The sequence below is a fragment of the Ambystoma mexicanum genome, chromosome 2q (genome assembly GCF_040938575.1).
Source record: "Ambystoma mexicanum isolate Mex_15411 chromosome 2q, UKY_AmexF1_1, whole genome shotgun sequence".
In the NCBI taxonomy this organism is placed as follows: domain Eukaryota; kingdom Metazoa; phylum Chordata; class Amphibia; order Caudata; family Ambystomatidae; genus Ambystoma; species Ambystoma mexicanum.
In genome coordinates, this window is record NC_090924.1 from 105,065,007 (window position 1) to 105,078,468 (window position 13,462).

Sequence of the window (13,462 nt, forward strand, 5' to 3'; positions counted from 1 at the left end):
ATGACCGACTCCTCCCACATGCCGGTGTCCAGAAACTCTTTGCGGAGGTATATTGCTATTGGTTCCAGTGCCAGCACATACAGCATGGGTGACAGCGGACACCCCTGCCTCGTACCTCTCTGTATATATCCCAAGCTGCCGACACCTGTCTACCTGTTTTAACTCTTGCCTCAGGCAAGGTGTATAGTAACTTCACCCAGCCAATGTACTGCTGCCCAAATCCGAACACCCTCAAGACTGCAAACAACCACTCCCAGTACAATGAATCAAAGGCTTTAATCGCGTCCAATGACACAACTGCGCACCGCTCATGGGAGCGGTTTGCGCCACAATGTGTTGCAATCGGCAAAAATTTAAGGCAGTGCTGCCACCTGGGATAAAGCTACTTTGATCCCCATGTATTAATCCCCCAATCACTCTACGGAGACGCCCTGCCAATATTGTTGTCAGGATCTTCATGTCGTAGTTTAGCAGGGCCAGCGGGTGTGACCTCAGGTATTTTCTTAGGTCAAAGCTTTGGGGATGGTCCCCAAAGGTATCATAGGATCTTTGGCCTGGTCCTGAGATGGTTTGTTGGGGAAGTTGTGGAGGTTGGGGGAGGTGGTTTGGGGAGCAGAGGTCGTGGAGAAATGGTCATTATCGGAGGCTGGGGAATCAATATAAGCATGGCACTAAGCAGTCTAACTATACTGTGCATTCAAGGTAGTGTCATATAACGTGAGAGGGTTAAACTCCCCTGTAAAGTGTAAAAATTTAGAAGCCCTAATGCAAAAGTAGAGTGCAGATGTCATTATGTTAAAGGAGACGCATATCAAGAAGGCAGATAAATCTGCTGTGAAATGGCGGCAATTCTCTCTAATTTCTCAATCCAATACAATGGGAAGACCTCAGCGGTTTTCAAAGGACTCAAAGATTCACTCAGGGCTACGATTGCGCAGTCCTTAGCAGACATTAAGGCGAGGTATCTATTTGTATTAGTGCAGCTGGAGTATAGACAAATTACCTTGGCAACGGTATATGCACCTAACACAGGGCAGGTTGGGTTCTTGCGGAAGGTGGTGACTTTAACCTTTTGTGGGATCCTATTATGGATAGAAGTGCGGGCGCGGGGAAGGGATCAGTGCTCCCTACACGGGCACTAAAGGAAAGCTTTGAAACCTTGAGACTGAGATGTTTGGCAAACTAAGAGGGGACACGAAAGGTGTTATACGTATTACTCGCGTATATACCAATCCCGGTCTAGAATTGATTGTGTGGGTAACAACTAGGCTAATGGGGGAGGTAAGGGAAGTAGATCTGGGTTCCATATCACTGTCCGATCATGCCCCTCTACTAGTGACGGTTAGGGATAGAGGGTCGCGCATGAGGCTATGGGCCTGGATGTTTCCAGACGAACTGTTGAATGATGAAGCGGCAGTAGAGGTCATTAGGGACAAGATTGATGGGTATTTCTCTGTTAATGACAACCGAGATGTTTCACCGGAGGGGGGACCTGGGATGCCTTTAAGGGGGTGATGCAGGAGAAACCTATTGCGTTGCAATCTCAGCGTGAGAAACGGAGAGCAAGAATGGAAAAGGATCTGGCCGCTCAATTACGAGATGCCCAACAGGCTATTGCAAAACATAGAATGAGGGCCCTATAGAAAAGGTTGAGGGAACTCCATAGTCAACTAGATTAGTTGCGGACCCGCAGGGCAGATAGATCCCTGTTGAAGACCAAGCAGAGGTACTATGTGAGAGCCAATAAAGCGGACAAGCTGTTGGCTCAGCAGCTGAAGGGATCAGAGGCAGCTAGGACGATTCTGCGGATTACGCAGCCTGATGGCTTGAGTGCTACCAAATCGGTGGCCATAATAGAGTCCTTTGCTAAATTTTATGAATAATTATACGCTTCAGAGCACCCGGACCCTCGGGCGATAGATCAGTATATTTCAGATATATCTCTGCCAAAGTTAACGTCTATGGAGCAGGAAGAGTTGGACGGCGATATTATGGAGGAGGAGGTGGAGGCAGCAATTAGGGCACTACCACTGAATAAAGCACTGGGACCGGATGCATTCCCGGCAGCCTTTTACAAAAAGTATGCTAGCCAATTGATCGCAAGGCTGGGTAGGGTGGAGCGTAACACCTAACACTATGACAGAGGCAAAAGTGGTGGTATTTGGGGAAACCAGGCAAAGACTTGACGAAATGTGGGTCATATAGACCTATCGCATTGATGAATATTGATGCAAATCTTTATATAGGCATTCTGGCACCTCTTCTTCTGGACTTGATAAACACTGATCCATTAGGGTTTATTATGGGGAGACAGACTTGGGGCAACATTGGGAGGGTTATCCATTTGATAGAGAAGGTCAACACAAGGCAGATTCCATCAGTGCTAGTGTCGTTTGATGCTGAAAAGGCGTTGGACTAGGTGGAGTGGCCCTTTTTATTTGCTGCTATGGAGCAGATGGGAATGGGAACTAAGTTGTTACGGATGGTACAGGCAAATTATCAGGCCCCCAAGATACATCTGTCGATCAATAAGCAAGTGTCCCGTAATATAGAAATAGGTCGTGGAACAAGGAAGCGATGCCCCTTTTGGAGTCATTTTTCCTTAAACACAGAGGTCGTTGACACGGGGCATCCCTTTCGGAGGGGAGGAGCATAAAATAGTGGCTTTTGCAGATGATCTGCTAATAACTTTGATAAACCCGGAAATGTCGATACCAGCACTGGTGGCGGAACTGACAGAAAAAGAGCAAGTGGCGGGTCTCAAGGTTAATATGGGGAAGGAGGGGTTACTAGATTTGGGCCTCTCTCCAATGCAGAAAGAAGCTCTACCTTCCTAGTCTCCGTTTGTGGTGGCAGACAGCTGTATTAGATACTTGGGGGTTAATATAACTAAGGCGGTTTCGCAGCTGTTTGATAGCAACTACCGCAAGTGCTCCAACAGGTGAAGGAGGATTTGAGGAGGTGGACCCCACTTTGTATTTCATAGTTAGGAAGGGTAGCTACCATCAAGATGGTGACTCTCCCGTGAGTACTTTACAATGTCCAAGCTCGCCTGATACCGGTTGGCACTGAATAAAGTGGTCTCAAGATTTCTATGGCAAAATAAAACCCTGAGAGTGGCACTATGTACTTTAATGGCACCTAGACATAGATGGGGGAGGGGGGCTGACCTTTGGAATTTTATAAAATATTATGAAGCCGCACAGATGCGGTTACTCCGTGGATGGTTTATGGGAGATACCGTGAAACCCTGGGCAAGGATGGATAGGGCGGTGGTGGGGTGTCCATTGGGAGGGGCTTATCTTGCTACATAGACAAGATAGGCCCCAGAACACACGTGTCAGTTAGGTTTTGGCAGTGGTTTGTGATGTATGGGACCGATTACTAGAAAAGGAAAGTCTATTTATGCATCCATCCCCATTTACCCTGCTATATGGGAATCCGCAGTTTCGGCTAGGGATGTTACAGGGAGTGTTTAGGCAATGGAGGAAAGTGGGATGTACAAAGCTGCGAGATATGGTGCAGGGAACTGATATTTGTACGTTTGAGGAATGTAAACAGTTTGTGGGTCTTTCTGAGAAGGATAGATTGAAGAACTATCAATTGAGATGTTGGATAGCCAGCTGAGGGGGCAAAGCAGTAGGGGGCAGAGACCGCACTGCATTTGAAAAAATTATTACCACACATATGGGTAACAGACAAATGGTGTCGAAGTTATATTCAATTTTGATGGAAGGGGAGTTGGGACAGGTTTGGGGATACATGCGCAAGTGGGAAAAGACATTGGGGGTGGATCTCCCAAGGGAGCACTGGGGACATCTATGGACAAATATCCCAAAACTGACAAGGTCGATCCAGGTCCGGGAAGCGTGGTATAAAATAATGGTCCAATGGCACCATACCCCGGAGAGATTGCACAAAATGTTTCCATCAACCATGGAGAAGTCCTGGAGGGGGATGTGGCATGAATGGGGATTGGAGACCCATCTGGATGGAGTGCCTGAATTTGGGGGAATTTTGGTATGATCTGCTAACCCGGATAAAGACAATGGTAACCCCTTATTTCAATTTGACACCTAGGAAATGGATGTGCGGTTTGTTTGACCCGGAGATCCGCCTGCCTGCCAGGGCACATAGTAAAGCCTTTATGTTAATGGTGATATCAGCATGGTTGGCGATAGGGAATTGCTGGAAACAGAAGCAGCCACCAACAATAAGGGATTGGTTGTTTAAAACTGTGGGGGTTTATGGCAATGGAGTTGATGACATATAATCTGCAAGGGCAAATGTGAGATTCCACCGAGACTGGGTAATGGTTTTGGATTTTCTGCCAAGGGATATTGGTGGGGGGGGTGTCTGGGGGAGGGTGGAGGTGGGGGTCGCTTAATGTTGTTTAATTTAAAAATGGCAATAAAAATACTTTAAAAAAATACATTGAAAAAAAAGACAGTCCAATATTCAAGAAGGGAGATTGCAACAACACCAGTAATTGTATAATAGCCCCAATTGCATGTAGTGCAAAATTCTATGGTAAAGTTTTATTGTACCTACTGGAAGAATGGGCAAAGGAAACTAAGTCGGTCTCCAATTTCCAGGCAGGTTTCAGAACAGGAGTTTGCACAATGGACCACATTTCTAGGTTGGATTTCCTTTTCCAGAAATTCACAGCATTGCATAGCCAAACTTTATATTTAATTTTGTGAATCTCTACACAGCTTTTGGTGCTGTTCCATAAAATATGTTATAGGATTTATTGCACAAAAAGGGGTCCATAATTGCAAACCTCTATAGTGATAAATGTGCCCAGGTAAGATATGATATGGACGGTGAAAGCACCCTCGTCTTCCAGTTACTTGAGGAGTAAGGCAGTGGTGTGCACTACCTCCCCTGTCTGTCTCCTGTACATAAATAACATAATTGACGCATTTAGAGAACTCAAAACAGATGCACTGAGTTCAGATGTAGAAAATGTAACTATCTTTTTGCAGATGATGCAGTCCTAATTAGTAAGACACTGAAAAGTCTACAGCATATATTATCATGCTTTGAAAACCAGTGCTCCCGATTGGGTTTAGAACTCAACATTTCTAAAATCAAATATCTAATCCGGTCGAAGAAAACAGCTAAAAACATAGGATTGGTGGTTAAGAACACCAAAGTTGAGCGGGAAGGCTATTAAATTACCTGGGCATAAGATTGCATGAGAGGGGTTTTGGACCAAGCACGTTTTGAAGAGTGAGTTGTCCCTTGAGAAACATGGAAGGCCAATAAGGTCCTTTTCCACCCATTATGGTGGGAAAGCAATACCACAGGCTCTGGAAATCTATAGAGCAAAAGCCCAGGCGATAGCTCTATATATGGTGCTAAAATCTGGGGCTACTGCAACCTTAGGACACTAATTACACAATTCCAATTACTCTACAGAATCGACAGACCTTGAATGAAGCCGACTTATTTCTGAATGCTAATACTTCCCAGGTGGGTAGGAGGTTTAGCCTTAATCTAAAACAAAAATATTCTACAATGTACATTGGGTGATAAAATGAGGTAGGGAGGCAACTGATTAGATTTCTTTTCATCAAAACTCAACGAATAAAATCATTTATTTTGTTTTTTTCTTATCTATAGTAGAGGACCAATCGTCCCGTAGAAGTTTTGTTTTAACATATGGTGGGATTATCAGTAAGGTCCTCTTTTGTCGCACTTATCCTAACCAGGATATCAGAACAATATTTGATCAAAAATGTAAGAGTCCGACTAGGACCATAAATTGCGACCTATTTAACACCAAATACAGAGAATTGGGCACAGGTGAAAGAATTTTAGCATAAATGGGAAAGGTTCTTCACTGTACCATACCTCTGATTAAAGAAAGGACTAGTTCAGACCTAATTATGGATATAGGTATTCTTTGATTTAAATTCAAGAAACGTCACCAGATTTTTTCCTTAACTTTATCCCAAGGAAAATTAGCATCATAAAACTCTGCTCCATATGTTGGCACTGGAATAACTTCACCCTCATAGAATTTTATAACCTGCATAAGGGAAAATTACCCATATTTCCAGTTTACTCTGCCCATGTGTGCCACAAAAGCAGTAATTCTATGGGACGGTTCCTTGTAATCATTTAAGTTGGCATACTTTTGCTTTAGTTGATATTTCCACGAGGCCACCTTCTCTAATTCAATGACGTTAAGGTACCATTTGAGCTGATCACCTTTGCCTCCCTTAGAATGAGTGGTTATACGTTTTTCTTTTGGATTGAGCTCAAGATAAGGTTCTTTAGTGTAGTTGGCAAAGTTATTAATTGAACGTTACAACCCTATTGGGGTCTGGTCCAATAAGATTAAATCTGTATACGCAAGGTGCAAGATTGGGAAGGAAAGGAACTATTGTTGGTAAAATAGCATCTGACATATATAAATTGAAGAGGGCCGGTGCCAAGACACACCTTTGTTGTAAATCACGGTATGTCAGTATGGGAGCATTTAAGGTACCTTCCATGTCCAATCTAATTTGAACTTGCATTCCTCAGTGTAAATGTATCAAGATGTCTGCTAAATGACTGGGACAACGGCAGGCCTTTAATTTTGTCCGTAATATGCCCTGATTGACCATATCAAAGGCCATTGTCAAGTCAATCAGAGCCACATAGTGACTTTTTAGTCAATTTTACCTGGCTCTGAAGTAGATGGACAAGAAACCCATCTAGGGATGTGCCTAAACCTTTTCTAAACCTTGTTTGATTCCTATTGGAATTTCAGAATGTTTTATCCAGATGTCTAAATGGCCACGTACAATTGAGGCAAAGATTTTGCTAGAAACATCTAGAAGCACTATAGGTCTGTAATTACAAGGGTTAAGCCTATTGCCCTTCTTATGGATAAGAATAATAGGAGCCATCTGCCAGGAGGTCCAAATGAGTTTTTTGCAGATGATGTGTTTAAAGAATTGACCTCGATTTTCTGCCCACATCGCTAGATCACCTTTTTGATGACATTTAAAAGCCCAACCGGAACCGGGGGATTTGTTTTTTTTAGCTTTGGTGATACAAGTGACAAGGTAAGGGACCAACTGCAGTCATTACCAAATACATTTGGGTGAAGACATTAACAAGGCTCCAAATATTTTTATGTATAGAATGTTGTCCCTTCTCGTTGTAGGGTATGCTGTAATTCTTAGTTAACTTTGTTCCATGGCATCAATCGTTTCCCAGAAATGCATGTCTTGATTAGCTGTAGGTATTCGTAACGTGTGTTCTGAGTTACGTTGAAATAAAATAGACTTAATCCAGTTTTTATATTCTTGCTTTAATGTTCTGATGAGTTCTAGCTTTTTTGTTCCAATACCAGATTTTTGACAGTATTACATTACGCCTAAGTTCTTTTTTGGTGGGTAGTTTATCATATCTTTGTTAATGCAAGTCAAGTGAGAATCTTTTCGTTACAACCATAATTTAGTTGAGCAGCCTTGGCAATGAGGTTTGATCTAATTGCGGTTATGAGGCCACCCTCTTAGCCCTTTGTGTATGAAACATTGTGTATCCATCCAACACAGGGCGTTCCATTAACCAAGTTTCTTGAAAACATGAATTATCACTTTCACAAAGAGAAAAATCATGGTTTGTTTATTTATTTTGCTAGATAGCCCGCACACAAAAACACAAGACGCAACACAAAAGACACTACACAGGAAGAAAGAGTGGGTGAAAATAACAAGATCGAATCAGTTATTCAAACAGGTAGGTTTTCCGGAATGGAAGTCGATTCTTTTCCTGGCGTAAGTACATAGGCAGAAAGTTCCCGGTATTTGCTGCCTGTACTTGTAAAGACTGGTCATTTCCATTCAAACGTCGGTCTCTCGAACAGGAGAGAAGGCTAGAATTACTAGAGCGCTGTGCTCTCCTTGGCTCATCATTGACTAAACTTTCCTTGAGATAAGTAGGAGCCATACCACAAAGGCATTTATGTGCCAGAGTAATCGTTTGAACTGTATTCTAGCAGCCAGTATAATTATTTTCTAATTGTAGAGATGTGGGCTCTGCTGGGGATGTTTTTCGCAATGCTAAGTGCCTCGTTCTGTACAACGTGAAGTTTGTGAATATCATCTTTGCCAGCCCCAGTCAAAAGGGCATTGCAATAGTCCACCCTAGGCAAAATAGTGCCTCGAGCCAGAGTTGCACCATTTTTATCAGAGACAAAAGGCTTAATCTTTCTCAGAAGTCTCAGGTGGTACTGTGAGTTTTTAATGATTATAATCCTTATTGTTCTTTTATAACACGCTTAATACTAGAGATTGGTTTCTAAGCTTGGGAACGTGCACTGTACAAAAACTCAATAATAATAATAGTAATGATTTTGCACCAATTTACTTCTCCAGAGAATCTACAAACTGCCTCATTCAAATGGCTATTTTCTTGATTTGAAGCCCAATTAGAAATAGCTTCAACTTCAAACTCAATACCATTGACCCACCCACTACTCCTAAGTGTAATCTGACAATGACATGCTTGCACAGCGTGGGTACTAGCCCAACTTTTCTCTGAATCGTTCAAGCCTGTATGAGCATCAAGAAACTTGGTTTTAATAGTGAAAAAATAGCTGTTTTTTTTGTTGCTAGCTTTAAACTGGGCAGACACCCTCTGTTCTCCTCCAGCCATAGCCAGCTCTGCTAATAATCTTGTAGTCCTATGCAAAGTAACACTCAATTTTGCTATACAAATTAATCAAGTTGTAATTTCATTCCACCCTCAACTCATCTCACAGTGCAATCATACACTTTAGACTGGACCAGTCTACTTCTTTACATTAGCCATCTCTCTAGCTTTCAAACATTGAATTAATCTTTTATGATGCGTTTAATACCCGAGGCCAGTCTCTAAGCGCAGGATGGGTATTCAAACTTGTGTCGCTCTGCTTTTTATTGCTTCCATAACAAACGCGTTGACCTTGAGCTGTCCTCCCGGCACTTGTTCATTCCACACTGGTCTCAGAAGAGATATATATGATAGGTTATTTATAATGCGCTTAATACCCAGAGGTTTCTAAGTGCGGACTCCGGTGATCGAACCTGTGTTGCTCCGTGTCGTCTTGCTTCCAAGGTGAGCACGTTGCAGCTGAGCTATCCTCCCGAGATAGTCTGTAGACCTGACTGAGCCAAGTTCAAGACCCTTTGTATCACCCAGGAAGCCTTAGGCTACTTGGGCCCAGTTTCTCCGATTTGGATTAAATGTCCGTACCAGCCAATTTGCACCTTACAGCTCCAATTTCGCCTGTGTCCCAAATACTCATAAAATCTCCTTGGTGGCATAATAATCTCTCTACAGCGTTCAATCTTCTGTAACGCTCTTCTTGCCCTTATTAGACACATGCTGTCACCTTTCCACCGCCTTCTGAATCATAGTCCTTATCCACTTGCTTCAGCGTCAGTGTCTCTCCTGTTTTCATTTCTCACTCCCCACCCAGGCTCAAATCTTACGCCTGGGTCTGTCTATTGTAGTTTTTATTTTTTTTAAACAGATTCTACTACATGAGTTTTAAATGCACAATAAATAATACACACTTATTCAGGAGGTTTTTTTATATGCCAGACTTTGCATCAGGCTGCAAAATGGTTTAGACCAGTTTTCTGATTTCGCCTGTCTCCTCATGGTTATTGGCATTCAAAAAGCTTTTACTAAATTAAAATGCATTTTTATCACTACCGGAATACATTGTGAATCCCCAAAGAACAGTCCTATTAGGGAGCAAATGCTTATGTTTGCTTTGGTTGAAACACTACAGGGATCGGTCTTATTGAAAAAATGTATATGCACATTTCTTGGAAAATTTTCATTTAGTTGTGTTGCTTAACTTTTTATGCTGGCTCAGTGTATAGAGTAACTTAAAGATTTGATTATAGTGCATACAGTATAACATATGTGTTCTCTGGGTACTGATTACACACATTGTAGCTGCTTTTCTCCTAGGACCTTCTCTTGGAATGTTGCTGCATTTGTAGGTTCAAATGGTCATAATGAAATGTAGTAGGGTTGCTGCTCTATTTTAGGATTTCTATGCCATGCTGTTTCATCCTCTGAAGAACAGGGTGTCAATATGTTTGATCTATTTTCAGAGTCTGATTCACCTTTTGGGCTTGGTGCGGTTAGTTTGAAATGTGTGTGAAACACTCTCTCATTAGCCTAGACACTTGCAGCACACGTTGGTTGGTCCTTTTTGGTCATTGGATTGGACCATAATGGTTTTGGTGGTTTTCTTAGCTGCTACTTTAAGAAGATTGTGAATTTAGTTTCAGGCGCAATTTTGGGTCGAAAATAAGATCGCGATTCAATTCCATTGTGGATATTCAAGTCCTTGAGCTGCTGTGAGCCATCTTGCAAACAGGGTCCTAATTCATTCTCTTTGATAGGTACTGCCAGAAATAAATGTGACGGAAGGAGGCCCCCATGGAGCTGGAGTTCTAGGTAAGCAGCCTTTCTAAAACATGTCCCAAGGATACTGTTGCCTCTTCTTACTCAATTCTGCTGTGTCAGCTAAAGGGTCGCGGACAAGTGTGTGCTTTTCCCCTCTCCTAACTCTTTTAACAGTCTACCATTTGGCATTCCTTCTCTATGCGTTGCCTATGCCCAATGCAGTCATGTCTTCATACAAAACAGTTGCCTAATATAAGATCTTTTTGTCTTGCCCTACTGATGTTTTGAGCTGGTCAAGGTTGGGACATCAGGGGAACAACTGCAGGCTTCACTACATGTGTAACATCAATAGCAGAATTGTTTATAGTTTAATAAAGTTCATCAAACATACAGTCCGTAAAACAAAACAATATTCCAAAGTATGTACCAACCATAAAATAGTTTAGTAGTATTTATAAACAACCTTGCAATGTAAAAAATACTGCCTAGATTCATGCTATTAACAGAAATGACTAACAGGACGTAACATGCTATATGCATTGCTCTGTTATTTATGATGGGCCATAAATAAACACATAGAGTGCAAATACTGAACTGAAACAGTGTGTAGCAAACCAGTGCTTCATATATGTCAGACGTACTAAGCTTCCTAAAAATGAACACTCTGCTTTATATAGTTATTTTCAAAAAGCAACTGCAATTAGGAAATCATCATAGCAAATTTAATTATTTTACAGGTTTCTCTACAATTAACATATTTACAAAGTGCAATATGCTTTGTTCTGTATATCAACAACCGCATTTAACACATTTCAGAAGCTTCATGAAGTCCCTTTCCTTCAAGTTTCTCTACAATAAACAAGCTCATAACTTGCAGCATGCCTTGTGCCGTCAGGGCCGGTGCAACGTTTTTTGCCACCCTAGGCAGAAGGTAATTTTGCCACACCACTACCAACTCCATGAGCCCTGACTATAGCATCCCCTCATCCCAGATGTCTTCTTGCCTCTTCACACGCATGCTTTGCCAAAGCGTTCACAAGCTGCAGTTTCTCTATCATGTTTTACATCTTTTCATATCAAGGTAAAATTAAATCACTCTCTTACGCACACAATATTTAATATAGAGACTGGATTACAACCTACAACCAGATCAGGAAGGATTAGCAATACAATTACAGAAAGTCATGAAAAATTAGTACCATCAGTGGAATTGAAAATAAAAACCCTTGGAGATTCCCTTCCAACACTCCACCGTTATCCCCCGCACCCCACCGCCCCTCCCCCACACACACACACACGTGTGCCTCTAAGAGATGGTTTTCTGGGCTATTGTGGGCAACTCTAATTACATACAGTAGGCAGCTATATAAAAATTGTTGGCAGGAGTCTTTTGTGTCTTTTCACCAACCCCTCTCTTCTATTCGAGCACCCCCAATTTGGGGATTGAAATACCACTGGCTTTGCTTGGTGTATCTCGGCCTCTGCTGTGCATCCACCTACCTCTTTTAAGCATCCGCTAAAGAGAGTGCCAGAAACCGCTATTCGACTCACTGAAAGTTGGAATTGGTAGTGGCTGTCGGCAGCTTTGCTAAAATCACCGCTTGATATGGGTGGTGGTAGATGCCTCACTTCCTCTTTACAGATATCGGGGATGGCAAAGAAATACCCTTTGCTCAACTGCATTTGCAGGAAGTAGAGGGAATTCCTTTTGTGTTTCGGAGATGGAGAGCAGAACAGGAATGAGCTAGCCCAGCCAGCCTCAAGCATGTGGTACTGTACCCAAAGCACCATCTGGGCTTTCAGGGTATTTACCTGGTAAAAATATTTTTCCTAGGCTGATTAACACCAAAGGGTTGTCTTTAGGGACAGATATGAACATGTCGCAGTGGGTCTGCCTCTCTGCCAGCCAGGCTGCCACGTGATGGGGTGGACATATGGTAGGGCTCTGCTTTCACCAGGTTTTCTAAATAGGGGCTTTAGTGCGCTGTGTAGCTGCAAGTTGCAACCAATGTTCCTTGCCAAATGTTCTTTAAAATGTCCCATTTCTCACATCTGCCCAAAAAGGTCCCCCTGTTACAACTCGGACTGCTGTGTAAATCCATTAATTGTGTTTCATGAATATGTGCCACGCAGCTTCCGTAACTCACTAAACATGCATTGTACTGCCACACATAGTGCAAACTTGATTCACCAACAGAAAAGACAACACATGCAGCAGAAGTAGAAACTGCTCTGACATACAGGAAACGTGCAATATGGGTATCGGAGTAAAGGACTCGCTCACAACAGTGAGCAGCATAAAAGCTTCCAGCAAACACTGGGCAGATGCATCTCGATTAGTAACACTGTAAGCTATGTGATGAATCCCGGGGTGTTGTCACTGCTTCCATGGGGAAGTACCTTCACATGAGGTCAGGGAGGCCGCTACCTGATAGTTCCCCTAGGGATGGTACTCAGCAGGTGAATTTCATGGGGAGGGAAGCCCTCCATGGAACCAGTGACTATCACCTTGGGAGAATTCGATATTCCCCTCCCTCCTCTCCGTCCCCTCTTTCCTTTTACCCCACTCAGTACCCTGTGGTCCCCCATATCTCTGTCTTTCTTTGTAGAGTGGTGGAAACCAAGTCCCAGGAAAATAACCGCCACACACAGCTGCCTATTCGTTACCTGGAGTACAAATTAGAAGACGGACAATGTCATTTGTCAAGCCAGACCCCGAGGAACACAGAGTGAAGTTTGAATGCCAGAGACGGAGAGACATGGGAAGAAGCTGAGGACCGGGATGCTGGTGGGGAGAAGTCGCTGTCGAGTGCTGCCAAGATCCGGCAGGATACTTGAGAAAGAAAAGGTAAGCCAAGTACCCAGAATACTTGGGACGCCTCATAGTGGGAAGCCGCGGAGCCCAACTCGGTGTAGCTGGATCAGGGACACGGACCAGAATGGGATCAGCAAGATAAGGAGAAGAAACTCGACCAGAGTCCGAGAAGACCGAGGAGGACACCATGCAGCAAGAACCTGAAAGCAAGGTACAGGTGCTGCCTCAGTCCAT

General features: G+C 43.0%; 1 protein-coding gene across 1 annotated transcript in view; it reads left to right on the forward strand.

The window, feature by feature from the left end:
- Nucleotides 1–13,462, forward strand: part of AMDHD2 (amidohydrolase domain containing 2) — a 296,791-nt gene that overhangs the window by 124,629 nt on the left and 158,700 nt on the right. The window contains exon 4 of the mRNA XM_069646953.1: nt 10,410–10,464. Within this exon, the coding sequence (XP_069503054.1) occupies nt 10,410–10,464 (55 nt within the window). The remainder of the gene's footprint in view (nt 1–10,409; nt 10,465–13,462) is intronic.